Source organism: Halichondria panicea, chromosome 1 (assembly GCF_963675165.1).
Source record: "Halichondria panicea chromosome 1, odHalPani1.1, whole genome shotgun sequence".
NCBI lineage: Eukaryota > Metazoa > Porifera > Demospongiae > Suberitida > Halichondriidae > Halichondria > Halichondria panicea.
This window is the reverse complement of record NC_087377.1, coordinates 6,023,100-6,040,219: the sequence shown is the minus strand read 5'-3', so window position 1 is coordinate 6,040,219 and position 17,120 is coordinate 6,023,100. Positions and strand designations below refer to the sequence as shown.

The following is a 17,120-nucleotide window of genomic DNA, read 5'->3' as shown; positions in this document are numbered from 1 at the left end:
AAACACTTGGTCCTTGCTCTTAAGCACATATACCCCTTAAGCACATTATACCCACACGTATCGAGTGGCATCGTCAATAAATGTGACGAAATAGAGACCTCCACCCATTGATGGTGTAGACACTATGTACAAGTCCTAGGGGTACCTTGGCCCTCTTTCCTCCAGTCTTTGGAAAATGGCTCTTGTGATGTTTTCCATCAATGCAGAAGCTGATCTCGAGTCATAGTCACTACCAGTTACAAGTTTCTCTCTGGCTAGCTTCTGTAAGTTTCCACTAATGTGTACGTCTTCGTTCGACTCTTCGACCTTAGTCTCTTCGACCTTTCGACCTTTGTCTCGGCTGCGTGTGTGTACACGCTATTCGAAAAACAGTTCAAATAGTACAGTTCTCCTTTTGTTGAACAAAATCTGACATTTGGCAATCTCACAGTTTTTCCATTTTCTGTAGCCACTGAGACATTATATGACAATCTTGGGACATTTTGCAACTTGCAGGTCTGGCTTCTGCCACTCACCACGACTCCGCGCCCAACAGCATCAACTTTATACCCATCACCCATCACCCAGTTTGATATTCAATGGTGCCTCAAGATTCTTGTACTCGACAAATACACTACGATCGTTGCACATGTGGCTGTATCCTTAATTGGATCTCCCGTCATCGCATGCTGTGCACATAGAATCACATCCTCGGCTGCATTAGCCTTGGGTGGGTTTTTCTTGATGTGACCGAGTTTTCCACAATTGTAACACTTTCTTCTTGAATTTATGACTGGCAGCCATGGCCATGGCTCTGTCATTTCCAGCACTAGATTCTTCTTTACCCTTCAGCTTGCGCTCCTCAACCTCTCAGTAACAAGTTCCATCTTGGGTACTTCAGTGTTTGCTCAAGCATGCTATACGACTCCGGTAGGCTAGCAAGTACTCGATCTTCTTCCGAGACGACAGAGCGTCAAATACTTCTGTCATAGCCTTCACATGAATATGTACGGAATCACCGTCTTTCAGCATACAGTTTAAGGGCATACATTTTACGTCACTTATTCGCCCATTATTCGCCCAGGTTTTCTTCTGAAATAGTTTTCTCCAGACTTCCACAGGATCCTCAGGAGTTTACAGCAGGAGTTTACAGCAGCACAATAATTGCTAGTGCACGATCCTTCCTAGCTGTCTGCATCACCTTGCGAGTTCAGAGCCATTCCATTTGACATGGAAGTTTGACCCGTTCAAGGGTTGAACAGTCACCGACTTCGATTCAGCCATTGTTCGATCAGGTAACACTGTAACTAACAACAAATAGGCCATAACCTGTTGCAGAGTAATAAGCTTAATCAACTAGGTAAGTTGGAGATTGCACAAAACACGTTAAGAGTAAAACTAGAAATTACACTTAAATAGAACATAACATAATCTAGAACATTCCATACAAGTGTCCATGTATTCTAACATGGTTCTGATTCATTGAGTCATTGAGTCTTTGTTACACAGACTCCCGACCGGTGTGACAATTCAAAGCCACTAAAGTTGACTAGCCATGCAGCTAGAGCTGATAATTATATATATATAACACTGCCAAAGTCGACCAGCCAGAGCTGATTTAACTGACACGGACGGGGCTGACACACAATGCTCACTATAACACACACCCACTGCCGAAGTCGACGACACGGGGACGCAATGCTACTATAGTACACACGCTACTATAGTACACACACCCACTGACGGGACACATAATGACACGGGGACACATAATGCTCACTATAACTATAGTACACACACCCACTGCCGAAGTCGACCAGCCAGAGCTGACACACTATAACTATAGTACACACACCCACTGCCGAAGTTGAGCAGCCAGAGCTGATTTAACTGACACGGGGACACATAATGCACATAATGCTCACTATAACTATAGACACACCCACTGCCGAAGTCGACCAGCCAGAGCTGATTTAACCCTTTCTCGGAAATTGGAATTTACAGAATATTTGCATGTTATGGTTTCTTACGTAGCACTGGACATCTGGAATATTATCATGCGTTGCCACGCCCCGTAATTTACTATTGTATTCACATGTGTACCGAATTACCATTGTATGCAGATACACGCATTGTCACTAAACTATCGTACTAAAAGTGTTCACAATGCTCTTAGGAACACATAGATGTAATGCTTTCCAAGCCACCCAGGAGGTACACCACAGAGCTCGTTTTTTTATAGTGGATCACCCCTAGTGACCTGAGAAACAACTTGAGTATAGTACAAACTGAAAATAACCAGAACGTTCTTTTTTTTTTATAGTGGTGTCGGCAGCCGTGCTCTCCAGGTGCTCTCCACTTTCAAACAAACTGAAAATCAAACTGAAAACAAACACCGGAGCGTTAGTTTTTTTATAGTGGTTCATCCCCCTAGTGAGCTCTCCACTTACAAACAAACTGAAAAAAGAAAACAAAATGAAAAAAACTGAGAGCTTTACCACACCTAAGAGGCTCATGATGGTATATCTTCCAGCAGTTGCGCTGTCTGCTCTGATACGCATCTCGTGCCTATACTGTGCCCTCTTTTTACATCTGACAGCATCGCACTGTTGTGCCTTGTTGTGCCTTGTCATTGTGCTCGGGAGTGTGATCAAGGGTGGTACAGTCTCAAGGGTGGTACAGTCCCTAGCTGCAGTCCTTCGTCTACCTCTGTTGGCTGCTCTGCAAGCTCCAATTTGAATGTAATGTAACTCCAATGCTTTCGTGCAAATTTCCATAGGTGGTAAGCACTGGTCTCTAGCAGGTATGAAAACACACGCTTCCACCACTTCTTGAAGCGCCTACCCAAATTGTAGCACGCAATTAGTTGGTCTCCTCTGCTACAGTCGGGCTGACAGCTAAATGAATAGTAAATAAATGGGACGACTATCTACTAGCTAGGAGAGGCCCAGAGGAACGATAGTCATAGTGCCCCTTGCCCTTGTTCTTAGGGAAATTTTTTCGTGTATAACGAGCAGCACCAGCACCCTTGTTATACAGTGTCAGAAATAGTTTGGGCGATGTGTAGTAATTGTCAACGTAGAGTGTAGGATTGTAAGGCTGTACACCACTCTAGCCGTCGCGTCAGTTGATGCATGCGCACCAGTATATACCACGCAAAACGCAAAACAAAAATTATTCTTGAGATACTGCTGAGATACTGCTTGAACCCCAGTCTACCTTTGAACTTTACCATTGCTTCATCTATTGTAAGCTCGCTGTGGGTGTTGTACTGGGATTCAAATTGGGCAGAAATTAGATCAAAGCCCCGGCTGCCCTCTAGGTACCAAATACTCTCTGAGAGAGAGTGGGTGGGTGGGTTCTTAAGACAGTCTTGGTTCCTCAGTCTTGGTTCCTACAAAAAGGTCTTATGATACGTGTTTACCTGAAGCTCCTGATAGGTATATAGCACAAGAACACATAGTCGCCACTGAGAAACACTCTGACTGCCTTACCCCTAAATGGTAACGAAACTCAAAAGTATCCACGTTTTGTGTTTCATCCCGTTGATCTGCTGTCCCAGAGCTACACTCAAGTTTGCGGGGCTGTCCGGGGCCTCGTATACTTCAAGATGCACGAAGATTGTCACCGCTGATGTAGTCCTTGGCTTCACCCAGTTCCTTGTACCACCCATATACAGGTATGTGTAATGTTAACTTGGTCTCAGTGTCCGTATTTTAAGCCCACGGTATCTGGAGGTCTGCCAAACTCTAGCTTTATCGTCTTTGAACAGTGAGTCCAGCTTACCAGTGTACCGAATTTCACTAGCTAGCTGACGTCAGCAGCAACTGGTGAGAATGAAGCTGCTAGTCCTTCCCACTCGGAATACGAGCAAAGTGATTGGCTGTAATTTATGATTGGCTGTAATTTACATAAATTCTGTAAATTAATAGAATTACCTGGATTACCTGTCCTCCTGTTTTCACTAATAGGGGAGACACACTGCTACGTCGCAGTCTGTATCTCCTTTTCTATAGGCGTTAGCGGAGACTCTTGAGATTTTTGTAGTATGGAGATTTTTGTAGTATGCCACGAACATTCCCTTTACTTTCAACTTGATTCTTGAAGGTCCATATAGAGCTTTGCTAGCTGTCGTCAGCTGCGGCTTCTTTAAGTGTCGGCCATCGATATCACTGTGACCTCCGCTCCTGTGTCCATCTTAAACGAGTGTCAGCCAGACGGCTGTTCGAAACTGTGTCCAGATAAGCTGCATCCATCTCATTACCACTTTCCAACTCGGATACATTCTTGGAAAAACACTTGTAGTGGCCTTTCTTCTGACACGTGTGACATGTAGCTAGGGCATTTCTCACGAATGTGTTGGCCTCTCCCACAGCGTTGGCAATTAGACTTGGTTGGTTCCATTGTTTACAGAATCCTTTTCGTTGTCGAAGCTGGTCTAAGTCCTTCACTGTTCCTTTGAGCAGTTGTTCCCACTGCCTCTTGTTGACGTACCGTCTTTTTGACCGTCTTTTTGGCTTTGTCCAGAGTGAGCGCTGCATCCAGTTGCAGTCGCTTTGAGAGTGCATTGTCACAAATTCCCACTACTAGTCGATCACGGATCATCTCGTCCTTCGTAGTTACAGCTTTCGGCTAACTTCCATTATGTACTGTTCCATCGTCTCTCCACTGAGTTGGTTCCTTTGGTTGAATCGTGCCCGTTCAAAAATCACATTTCTTCTCACTTGGAAAAAAGCGTCGAATTTCTCGAGAACAGTCTAGCACGCTCCTCTGCGGTTACATTCGTAGATGATAACACCGCATCTGCTTCTTCAGTACAGAAGAGTATTAACTTGGCACTGTCGTCTGTCAGAGAGGACGCTTCTCTGAACTGCTCAAACCGGCGTTTCCATCGAGGCCAGTCATCGGGGTTGCGAAAGTTAAACGGCTCAGGAGGTTGTAGACGTAAGTGGGCCATAGTTCACCGCTGCCACCATGTAGTATCGTGTAGATTTGTTGTCATTTTGTTGTCATTTGACTTTTAGACATAAAGACTGATCATTGTAACAACACCGGAGTATTTACCAAAAACACCAAAACAGTTCCTAGAAGGTTCTAGATGTATCTACAAACAATCTACCAGAACATTCTAGAATACTCTACTATTAGAATCTTGCAAAAACCTTCCGTATTTGTCCGACTGGAAATCAGCCCAAACTCCAAACTCTGCATCCTTTAATGTTCCAGGGTGTACACTCCTTTTTTGCCATTCACTGCATCTTTCTAAGAACATCGGTTTCTGTACAAGTCTTCTCAAAGCAACTTCCAATCCTAGATAGCAATATGTAAGATGTAAGATTGGGATATATAAGATCTGCTTCCCACTGATGAGTTTTACGACCCTTAACAATGGTGTATCACACGGTTTGCGCATTCGATGCTGTGTATGCTGAGGGAATCGTTGAAATGGACTCTTTTGTTTTCCTCCAACCAATTCGACACAGTCTTAAAATGGGTAAACTTGTTTACACTTGCGACAAACCACAAGTCGTTTAAATAAATGTTTTTCACAGAATTGACCTCTGGCCAGATAAATGGATCTTGGAAATGCTTTAGCCATTTCCTTGCACTGTGTGGAGAACTGACCAAGAACACACAAGAAAGTTGCAAGAAATGAAAAGAGGCACTGAACTAGCCTCCTTCGCAGCCTCTGTTCTTGGTCACACAGAAGAGAAAATTGGAGGAACAAAGAAAGAAAGAAGGAAGTGACAAAGAAAAAGGAGAGCCTGCCTTGCTAAGTCGCGTGATCCCCTACTGACGTAGACAAATTTTAACGAGCGTGGGCGAGATAAAACCTCGTCCTCCCACACAGTACTTGGAGCGCATTTACCAGGAACATAATCTGGAACAGTACAGTACAGTAGAGTCAGCCTTCGCGAGACCTTTAGTCAGTAGAGGAAGTATGAAAGACTAGAGTAGAGTAGACTATACTGCTGTAATAATTATATCTACTAGTCAAGTGGGTCTGTTCTGAACTCAGGAAAAGATATAGATCTAGTCTTTAGCCTTTACCCTCGTCTACGATGTCTCCACGCTTGATTCTTGATTCTGGCTTACTATCTACGATGCTAACAACTTTTATGTTAGAGTTTGGAACACTTGCATGCTGAGGCTTTTTGCTCTGTCAGGCTCCGCCCAGCTAGTGATTTCCCACGTTCATTTTCACTCGTCTACCACTCGTCTACCGTCACGCGACTTAGCAAGGCAGGCTCTCCTTTTCTTTGTCTCTTCCTTCTTTCTTTCTTTGTTCCTCCAATTAATTCCGTATTTTATCTTATTGAACTATGACAAAGAACAGAAAAAGGAGAGGCTGCGAAGGAGGCTAGCACTGAACAGCTGCCTTCGACAGTCTAAATGCTGATTGAAGATGTAGCAAAAAGAGTACTAACCATCTTGCAAGGATAGATGAGGAGGATGACATGCTGTCAAAATCAACGTCACATTCCTCAGGCTCACTTTCTTCGATCACGTCTTCATCACTCTCGTTCCACTCCTCTTCACAATTATCAGTTCCACAACTGGATGCTGATGTATCAGTTCCACAACTGATGTATCAGGGTCTATAAAGCACAAATCCAACATTATTTGGGTATTTATCTAGGATTTAAACTCACTGGAGGGCGAAAAAGTAAGTTCCTCTTCCACTCGGTTTTTGTTCTTAATGATGACTTCTGTGTCAGGGGAGCTATCAGAATCAGTATCCAAAGCCGAAGATGGGTCAACTGACATCCAGATATTCTTGGCCTGACAGAATACGATAAAAAGGTTCGTCAGTGTATCAGTAATTATTATAACGAAATCGATTATGATGGTTTACTTAGATAGCATACTTACTTGATCATAGTATAATCTTTTGTGTGTTCTAAACGTTTTGAGGGTAACTAATTCTCCATAGTGAGGACAGACCCTTCTGTTGCCTCTATACCATACTGTGGTCTCGTTGACTTGCTCTGGAATACTCTCAGTTTCAAAGCCTGTTTCCCCTTGCAGCTCGGAGAATGATCTCTTTCTTGACATGTTACGAGCCTATGGCATGGCACTATAGTTTATTATGTTTGGTGGTAGAAAAACAACTTATTCTAATGAAAGCACAAATTGCTGAATCACCTTTTGACCTCTGACCTACAGCATTTTTTGCCACGTGACTGTTTTGCACATGGTAAATGCATATAGTGGAGGTAGAATTAGAAGATGGCTCGCTTGTTTGCTGAAGCTGTTTTTAATGAGATTAATAGTGACTATGAAGAAAGCCAAAGTGATGGGGAACCGGAGAGCGTCTTTGTGAGTGATATTGAATCAGATGATCCCCCAAACTGCAACAGCTAGCGCTTTAACCAGACCTACAGAGCCTACCCCTTCTCGTGATTTGCAATCTATTAAAAAGACAAGAAAAAGCCTATTATAATGGGAAAGCCTCGACCTCAAAGCAGCGCTAGCTCACCATCAGATGATCAATCTCTTGTACAAGCTCTTGCCAACATACTCTCAAAAGTTGTGAAGCGCCTTGATCACCAAGAATCTGTTCTCAATTCTATTGAGAAGAAGATGTCATCAGCTTCAACATCAGGCAGCAGTGGGGAATCAACCAAGAAGCCAAAAGTTGCTCTACTTGTTCGGGTGAGTTTTGTTTCATATAAAATACTTTTGTAATTAAACCTAGTTGTTTGTACAGTCTGAAGTGCGAAGAATGTATAAAGCCCTTTGTGAAGATGATGAGGAGTTCGTAGCTTTCAACACTGATCAGGGGTAAGTTGTGTTTATTGATCAGGTATTAAAATAATACTAATAATGTATACAGCAAGGATACTGAAAACACGAAAGTTGTAGACCGACTTGTCAAGGAAGTTCAAGGTTCCAACCCCGCCTTTCAAAGTGGCCTCATTCGGTGTAAGTTACAGCTCTTAAATTCTTTTTAGCACTAAACTAACCTTATTCAGCTGCATGTTACACGTACTATCGTACATTATGCCAAGAGGGCTCACTCAAAAGAAGGGGCAAGTTAGACGAGCGTAACCGTACTAGGAGAAAAAGGGAACGACTTGTAAGGGTGAGTTATTGTACTGTACATGATGTTGCATGATGTTGATGGTTGATGGTGATTTTGTCAACTAAACCTTGTACCTATGCATGTACGTTGCTCTCTGTTCACATGCACACTACTTTATAATTATGTGCAGAAGCTTCAGGACAGGATTTCGACTATGAACAAATGCTCAATGAATGAAAAAGATAAGAAAAGGTGGGCAACTGTGCTGTTCCAAGACTTCATGTCAAGTGAAGACAGTCACACTGAATCTGGAACTCTCATCACGCGTCCAATTGCCTGGCGATCACACAAGTTGGACAGTTTCTTCAAGAATCTTGATGCAGGTACAGAAAAATCCAGATCGGAGCAATCCAATCTAAATTTCGAACACTAGATGGAGAACACTCACACACTCACAGCGCCCCAAACCAGCAGAAGGCTTGTATCCACGTTGGGCGTTTGCTCGTGACCACCCTTAACAGCAAGGGCTACAAGTTCGAATATAACTCATGATATGTGACTTGAACTCTAAAGAATTCACCTCACCTGATTTGATTCATGCTAATGATTATAATTATTATAATGTTTTCCTCCATCCTATACCTGATTTCATATGTCTATTGGATTTCTTGTCGTAAATAGTAGTAAGAAATTTGATATGTAAATACACATTTACTGTGCATGAAATTTCAAGTCCAATATGATTTTCCTACATATGAAATGTCGCCCTATCCTCTACATAAAATCTTATAAAAAATTTCAAACATAACGCAATGTCATCCAAGTTTCATTTAGAAATCCTATAGTACAAAATCCACCCAGTGAACACAGTGACAAATGCGGGTACCCGTATTATTAGATGAAACGGGTCAATAAACGGTATCCCATAAACGGGCACCGTGTAATCCCGGATTGGGATCAATTAGACGGGCACGCTCAGACGGTACACGTCTACACCCGTCAACCCACCGTGATAGGTACCGTGATAGGTACCGTATAAATCACACAAACGAGCTGTCGACCGTTCATCCTATGTAATCGATCGTTGGCTAGCTACAGCTAGTACTGATGTCATTGTAATCATTTATAGAGGTGAGTTTAAAGTTCAATCAAAGCAGAAAGAAACAAGACAAGAAACACAAGACAACAGCTAGCTGGACACAAAATGAGTGACTTAAAAGTATTATTTACCATCATTATGTTCACTTTCAATGACTTGTATGATCATGGTAGCCTGCATGAGAAAAGTTTCAAACTTAGCTCGCTTTTAGCTTACCGGTCAGTAATCGACATCGTATACAGTAGACAATAATTACATTGTGAGAAATAGTACCTTTATGATTAGTAGCAGTTTCCAGGCCTTGAGAACGATCATAAGAACTGACGTTGGTTTACGTCTGCAACATTACTGTACTAGTAATACACAAGCACATTATATGTTCGAACACTGACATTAATATGTTTTTCTTGTGCCAGGAGAATTACATACTCCAACGAGTCGTTTTCAACACGTTAATGGGTGCCTGTATAGTGAGCAACTTAGTCAATTATGTATTTAACCATTTAACCCTTTAACCGTCGGATTTACATTTAGGAATAGCACCATTTTTATAAGTTCCAACTTGTTTTGCACAAGATTCTAAACAATTACCCATTGCATGAGATTGGAAAGAATCGAGATCCTCCTCCTCTAACGAAGAATCCATGTTATGAAGAGCATGCTATGAAGAGCTGCCACGTTTGTAGAAGTGAAATTCTCTATCGGGTTTCCAGAGCAATAGAATGCCCATACAACAAGGAGTGTTGCCATAGCAACCACGGTTATTGCGCCCACCCGTTTTTATCATTTTAAATGCCCAGCCAGCGGTGAGATAAAATCCAAAAAAATTTTTTCATGGATCAGCCTATCATATGGCTTGACTAAGCTTGATTTTCAATGTAACAGTGCTAAGATATATCTTGACATCAGAGAGAAGGTGGGGCTCGAGAAGGTGGGGCTCGGTGAACGATCTATGAAATTTACAAGCTCACATAAAGACTGTTCATTACTGCTAATTCTATTTTAGCTATACTATACTTACACTCTCCTGGTCTTTCACCGTCCTGGTCCATAGCTAGCGTCTAGGTCCATGTCATGCATGTCATCAGTCCCAGACAGTTCATCAGCGTCTGCTGGTAGCCTTTGGTAGCCTTTGGGAGGTATCCTACTATCCCCTCTCCTTCATAGGCACTGTCATCACCAGAGGAGACTTGCTGTCCTCAAGCTGTTCAAGCACATCGGCACAAGTAAAAAATCTAGCCATAGCAAGATGCTAATAAAATTTTAACATAGCAACGTGGCTTGGACTAAATTGCTAAATTGCACGTGATCTTCCTCGTTCGAGCTATTTCTAAGTATCGCAGAATTGCGGGCCACGATCGTGGCCCGTGGCGGTTAAAGGTTAATATGTGTAAACATTACCTGTAATGTCCACTGTCATGATACATCACTGTCGATTCCACCCAGTACTTGTCATTGATTGATCACATTTAGATATTTAAACAGACAAAAGAACCCATTTCACATTAGTACTCAATTATAGTACTCAATAATTGACACAAACGATGCAACCACGGCTAAATTAATATTGACATACATGGATGGGTCACCTGACGACATCTTGACAGGCTGTTGCCGAAGAATGAAACATCCTGACAGAAATAAGGACCCAATACATTTACACAATACACTTACACACACACTGCTAAATTAATATTCACAAACAGTATATACATCTACTTTTTTTCAGATGTTCCACATCTAATGAAAACAACCAGAAATTGCTGGTCCCACTTTTTGGTCATGGCTGCACTAGAAAGCTTTGGGTAAGTATACACTATTTCACAAAATGTCAGCCAGTATTGAAATCGTCTTCTAACATGCATGCATATAGATCAATGGGAAGCACATCAGCTGGACCCATCTCCGCTCCCTGTACCAACATAAACTTATGCTTGCTGAAAGATCACAAGGGCTTTTTCTTTTGAAAAAGCTCTCCCGAGAACATGTCAATTTGACATCGTACTCTAGAATGCGAGTGAACCTTGCAGCAGAAGTAAGTACGCTACATCCTGCATGCTATTATTTTTATTGATGTATTATAGGTTAGTGAGTCCGTTGCAGTAGGATTCAGTTTCTATGACAGCATTGACACAACAGAGACACTGAGATTTGTTCGAATGTTTGACAAATTCTTCGACTGTCTCAACGTACGCATCCCAATGACTATCAGCGGAGGAAGAAGCCAAACTTGAAGCCGTACACAAGCCCAGCTGATGAGCGACTAAGTGTAAGCTAACACTTTTTTGAGGTATCATCTGCATTTAAATGGCCTTTATATATATATATCACAGTGGCTCGAAAACGACTTTCTTGGCTATCTGAAAGAATGGGAGATCAGTGTGAATGGACATGAAGATGTTACACCCGCTCAAAGAGCTACCATGTTGCTGAGTAAAGCAACCAGAGAGGGTCTGCATATCACTGGTAAAAATAAATTACTGAACAGATATTCTTGACAAGTTTACAACTTATACTATAACACTGATGTACTAACTGATCACTGTGACAATATATAATTGTCCATGCACATGCACACAGTGAAATCATTCGTTGAGCTGACACGATACCTTCTAGGATTGTCGTCAGCCCATATCTACTCAGTGAGCATTTCTCACAAGACCCACTCGAAAACTACAGCAACGTTCGAGGGGAGGTCGAAACCAAAACCCCACTGTTCGACCTCTGCTCAATCTCTTCAGGTACAAGGTAGCATGGCAATGGTACCACTTAGAGGAAACTCACGCCGTAAGAAACGATTGTTTCCTGAAGAGGTTGTTGAAGATACCCCACTTAAAAGAGGCCAAGGAATAATTAAGATTGTGATATTTTCTGTTGTTCATGCATGTATACCATCCAATACTACACTTTTTATTAACATTGATGAATATCAAAATCTGTTTTCATCGTGCATGCATTGAAGGACATGTATAGAATTACTGAGTCTTGTCAGATTGCTTGTCGAGAGTCTTTCTCAAACTTTTGCTCTTCATGACAGCAAATTTTTATATTGCTCCAGCCAGAAAGATGTCACAGCAAAGCCTCTAATAGTTACCCAGAGACTAACTATTTCATGGAGTAAATCGTCAGCTTCACTCTCCTTCTTGATATCAATAGCAAGCATACTCCACCAAAACTGAACATCATCATCTTCCAAGACATCCTTCAATAGTTTTCCCTTGCTTGGTGTAGGTGGCAGTAATGCCTGCGTTTGTATCTCGATTGCTTTAAACAAATTGAACGTGGTGTCACTAACATGAAACAATCCTCCCCTATCAATGTTTGTCATCCACTCCAATGTATAAAGATAGTAAGAACTTACATCTCCAGAGCTGGCCATACTACCTAAGCATTCAACAAAGTGGGCAGCAGTTTCTGTTGACATCTTTTGGAATTTTTTCATCAATTTCAATTTCATGGCACTGGCATATCGAACAGCGTTGTCTTCCTCGGTCGACAGTTGAACACTCTTTGCTGCCACTGGAGTCGGTTTCGATAACTTAGCAATATCAAGTATTATTGTTTCAAAAAGATGCCAGTTAACCGATTGGGAATCAATGGTGGTAGTTCAATCCTTTGTGACAGTGACTTCCACACAGAAGGCAGTTTCTTAATTCTTAACTGAGATAAAGAACGCTAGCTTGAATTTCCCTTGAGGAATACACTGTATGGGTGAGCGAATTGCTTGGACTAAACTCGCCGAGAAATCTTTGAGAGTATCTGTAGTTGCACTACTCATTGTTGAGAAAAGGTCCCCAGTCGTTTTCAGGGAGCAATCTACTTCTTCTTCAGCATGCAATACAGCCTTAATAGAAAATACTACTTGAAAGTCATCATCATTGGAACTAGCCATTTCTATGCGTTTATCTGTCTTATCTGTCTTTGTTTGCCTTAGTGGTTTCCATGTGAACTACACTAAATTACGGTACACAAGGGGTTAAGTATGCCTATAGAATAGGATTTCTACTGTGTTTCCAATCTTTCTTCTATCTATGATCACACGAGTGACATGACTGTATTATTTAACATAATTATAAAAAATGCACACAATACACTCTGGTAATGTTTCACAGGCATGTTATCAGCGTAATGGCCAGTGCCTGATAGGGATTAAATCTTGGTGCAATAGTATTCTATTTGGGGCACGGTTCAAAGTACAAATATGCATGCCAGATCTGTCATTAATTGTGACCTTTTCGACCTTTTCGGACCTCGAAGGGATCGACTAACATATACAGATTGTGGAAATTTAACTCACGTGCCTTAGCCTTAATTGAGTGAGTGGGGGAGCAAAAAAAGACAGTAAAACAGAAGCCAGCCTACAGGATTCGTATATTTTAAATTTTGTTGGACTCCAGCATACACACAATTCTTTAAATTGTATGTGAATTATGCAAGTAATACTACACTACAGATCTAAGATCCCACTCACTTCTTTTCTGAGGGTCTAGCAAGCTTTGAATGTGTGTTGTTCAGCTGAGGCACGGAGTCAAATTTCCACAATTCAACTTTTGCAAAAACTCGGGTAAGTGCAAAACATGGACTGGATTGGACTGGACTGGACTTTGGACTGTGGGCAATGTAGCTAGCTAGCTAGCCTGTTGCTGTACGTTACAAATCATGCAAAGACAACTGTCGACAAATCAACAAGCAGTAAGCAAGCCTACCATCTCACCGCCTTCCTAGGTAAATATTACTCTACCCCCAATTCATAATTTTACTCCTGGGCAGTTTTCACCACACAGAATCTTGTACGAGCACACGTACGTACACACTACTAGCACCGAGAATATGCCAGCAAGGAGCACCCACCAGTATCGTATACCAGCCTGTAACACCTACAATCCATTCTTAGTACAGTGTGCAGAAGGCCTCCACATGCAATAGTGCGGTTGAAAGAAGGCCCAGCAAACCTAAATAAAAGCAGCACACTACTGCTATAATTATATCTTCTATCACAGCAGGGTGTCAACAATTCACCTTGGCAAGTTTAGTTGTTTCACCTGACGTTAAGAACATTAACCCTTTCCCGGCTTTGGATGACATATGTCGTCCTTGCTACCGAGATTTTTCAAAATTTCGAGCTATGCGCACGCTGCTCTTTCACGTGGTATTTTCAAGATTTTCTTCAAGATTTTCGTAGTACAACCTCAGTGAGGTTTCAGAGCTGCTAGACAGTGAGAATATCAAGTGAGATCATAGCTAGGTAGGTGTCGGACCAACTGGTAAGTCTACAGTAGCATTGTGATAGCTTTTTGCTTAGGCTAGCAGTAGTGGACATCATGAGCCACCATTGAACTTGTAAACCTGTGTGTAGGTGAAGAAAACGTTTCCCGGGAAAAGGGCGTCTGCTGATACAACCTCGCAGAGATCGAACCATGTTACCGTGAGAACACTTACTTAGTGTCTATAGTCACTTTGTGCTTTCATACAATATTATTGTTTGTGTACATAATTGTGCTAATTAGTTGGGGGTGGTCAGTTGCTTTACGAGTACTCATTACGAGTACTCGACTAGCCTCAATCCCAGGCCGCACTTCCCACTAGGGAAGTGGGCCTGGTATCGACTGCTTGCGCATGCTTTGGATAACAACTATGACATAACAAAGTGGATTGAAGGAGATAGAGCTACAACAGTGTGGATGAAGATCGTCTGAAAGGAGTGACGGCTGATAAGAGACTATATGGACAGGCTATATGGACAGGCCACGCCCATTTAACACTAACTTTAGTGAAAGTCTACTATCTACTATACTACTGCTACTGATTCTATCAGAAGAACAACAAGCTCTGCCTCTAGCTAGCTAGCTCTGTGTATGACTTTTTAGGTCTGATGTATCCGGAATCCAATAATTTGGCGCATGCGCAAGCAGTCGATAGCACGCCTTTTTGCGTAACAAGATTGAATTTGTACCTCATTCCAAACCGATTTTTTTCCAATACATGATTTAGGAGAAAATCAACCTTTGGAAATAGAAGCTATTGACTGGATGTCTGGAGGGAGATTCTACTGTCTCATCACCATATGACTCTCATCAGCTTGCAAATGAGTAGGCCGGGGCAAGCCACTTCAACCACATAATCTGACAAATGACTCTGTGAATTCCTGGCTTCAAAGTAAGTGTGGTTTCCCAATTGTGGTGATGTTGATCTGTGTGTCCTCGAAAGTTGTTTGGGCTTCTGAGAGTTGGCTGGCTTTTACTATCAGATGAGTTTTAGAGGCGTTGACCATGTATCCATAGGCAGGGCCAATGTTGGTCAGCTCCTCCCACCATCAGCAGGGATGTCACTAGTGGCAGCAGCGTCATCAGCGTACCATGCCTGGGTGACTTCTACGGACTGGTTAACTCTGTCCATTAGGGGTTTCAGGGCGATGGCATACATGCCTGGGTGGTGCCTTCCTGGGTGGATCCATCGACGAACAGTTCCGTGTCCTGGCGGTAAGTATTAATGAGAATGGTTGAAATGGATGGACAGAGGACCCTGACATTTCTAAGTGCCGTCTGGCGGTTTAGAGAGTTGAATGCATTGCTAGCTCTTTAGAATTAAATGCGAGGTTCATAGCATGGACTGCAGCCTCATTACCAGCAGTTGGGTAGAGCCAGCAGCGTCTTGGATATCATCACTTGTAACTGCCTTGGCAACGATTCTGCGAACTGTCTCGCAAATTCCGATAGGTCGCACACCTGGGTTCTTAAACGACAGGGACTGAGTCCTTTAGGGTTGACGAAGGTCATGTAGATTAGAAGGGCTAATGAATGGCAAATATCATCGGAGGCAGACTTAAAGGAGGTACATATCCTCCTCCATCCATGTGCGTCAGTTTGGCGCATTGGCAGTTCCTGCATTTACCGGTTCGATTGCATTTTGGTTGAGTTTGAGTGCGTCAAACGAACCTTTGGTCAGTTACCATCAATGAAGCTTTGGGGGGTCTGATTGTTCAATTGTATAGCTTCTACTCTTTGGAGTAGGCCAAAAGATAAAGTAAGTTGGGGCTACTATTCTTTTGAATAGGCCAACAGAAAAAATAAAAAACAAAACAAAAAAATAATAATAAATAATAAATAATTATAAAAAATAAGAAGATAACCTCTCCTACTCTCCTACTCAGTCTCGGTCTCTCAGCAGCTTTCAGTCTCTCAGGTTCTCAGTAGTCTCTTTCAGGTCTCTTTCAGCAATCTCTTAGTCTCTCAGGTTTCTCAGCGGTCTCTCAGCTCAGCAGCAATCTCTCAGTCTCTCAGTCTCTCAGTCTCTCAGCAGTCTTTCTCAGCAGTAGGATTCTACTGAGAATATACGATGTTATCCAAAGCCCCTAGATACCGGGGCGCATGCGCACCACTTCCCTAGTCTCATGAATCAGCCGCCGTTCCTTTGGAACACCAAAGGAACGGCCTTTGGAACACCAAAGGAACGGCGGCTGATTCATGAGACTACCCACTTCCCTAAGTGGGAAGTGCGGCCTGGGATGGAGGCCCTAGAGGCCCTAGGCCCTACTGCCTAATCATATCCAGTGCTATTTTCATCTTCAGAATCTAAGTAAACCGCTGTTTGTAACAGCAGTAGTAAGAGCAATGGCTATAACATCTTGCAACTAGCTAGCACAATTCTAATTAAGTATCACAAGAAACCACGCCCTAATATCTGCTCTTTGTGCGATCTGGTAGCTTTGCTAAACATCGATCTGGTTCGCTAAACATCGATCTAGTCTGCAAAGATCTGGTTGCTAAACATCGATCTGATAAATAAGCATAAATTTGTCTCTAAATCATCGACCCTTTATTAGTTTTGAGCTATCTCTCCAAGTTTCCACAGAATTGGAGGTTACAAAAAAAATTAGAAAATTAATTGAAGGGCTCCGGTAAAGAAGGGCTATTAAACAATATTCAGAAAAGATCAAGATTACTGCACTAACTTACTCTGCATAGATCAAAGAAGCTCCAGCAGCAATATAGACAGTCAAAAGCAACTATCTAGAAA

At 42.2% G+C, this 17,120-nt stretch overlaps 1 protein-coding gene and 2 long non-coding RNA genes across 7 annotated transcripts; 2 read left to right on the top strand and 1 right to left on the bottom strand.

The window, feature by feature from the left end:
* Positions 1-1,371: 1,371 nt before the first annotated feature.
* On the bottom strand, positions 1,372-7,124 carry LOC135338269 (uncharacterized). 5 transcript variants are annotated; one of them, XR_010395463.1, is made up of 5 exons: positions 6,853-7,124; positions 6,633-6,762; positions 3,918-6,578; positions 3,474-3,862; positions 1,372-3,373 (listed from the first exon to the last, which is right to left on the bottom strand). It is a non-coding gene; the product is annotated as an uncharacterized LOC135338269 (long non-coding RNA). The 5 variants fall into 5 exon arrangements; XR_010395464.1 differs by having other exon boundaries at positions 1,372-3,862; positions 3,918-5,599; positions 6,408-6,578; XR_010395473.1 differs by having other exon boundaries at positions 1,372-3,862; positions 3,918-5,289; positions 6,408-6,578.
* On the top strand, positions 6,666-8,796 carry LOC135338227 (uncharacterized). The gene is made up of 5 exons (XM_064534290.1): positions 6,666-7,635; positions 7,691-7,764; positions 7,817-7,905; positions 7,956-8,065; positions 8,196-8,796. The coding sequence occupies exons 1-5, from the start codon at positions 7,423-7,425 to the stop codon at positions 8,436-8,438; spliced, it is 729 nt and encodes a 242-aa protein (XP_064390360.1). The 5' UTR covers positions 6,666-7,422; the 3' UTR covers positions 8,439-8,796.
* A 376-nt stretch (positions 8,797-9,172) lies between these two features.
* On the top strand, positions 9,173-16,502 carry LOC135338182 (uncharacterized). The gene is made up of 6 exons (XR_010395450.1): positions 9,173-10,909; positions 10,978-11,139; positions 11,189-11,373; positions 11,438-11,570; positions 11,685-14,529; positions 15,096-16,502. It is a non-coding gene; the product is annotated as an uncharacterized LOC135338182 (long non-coding RNA).
* Positions 16,503-17,120: the final 618 nt, after the last annotated feature.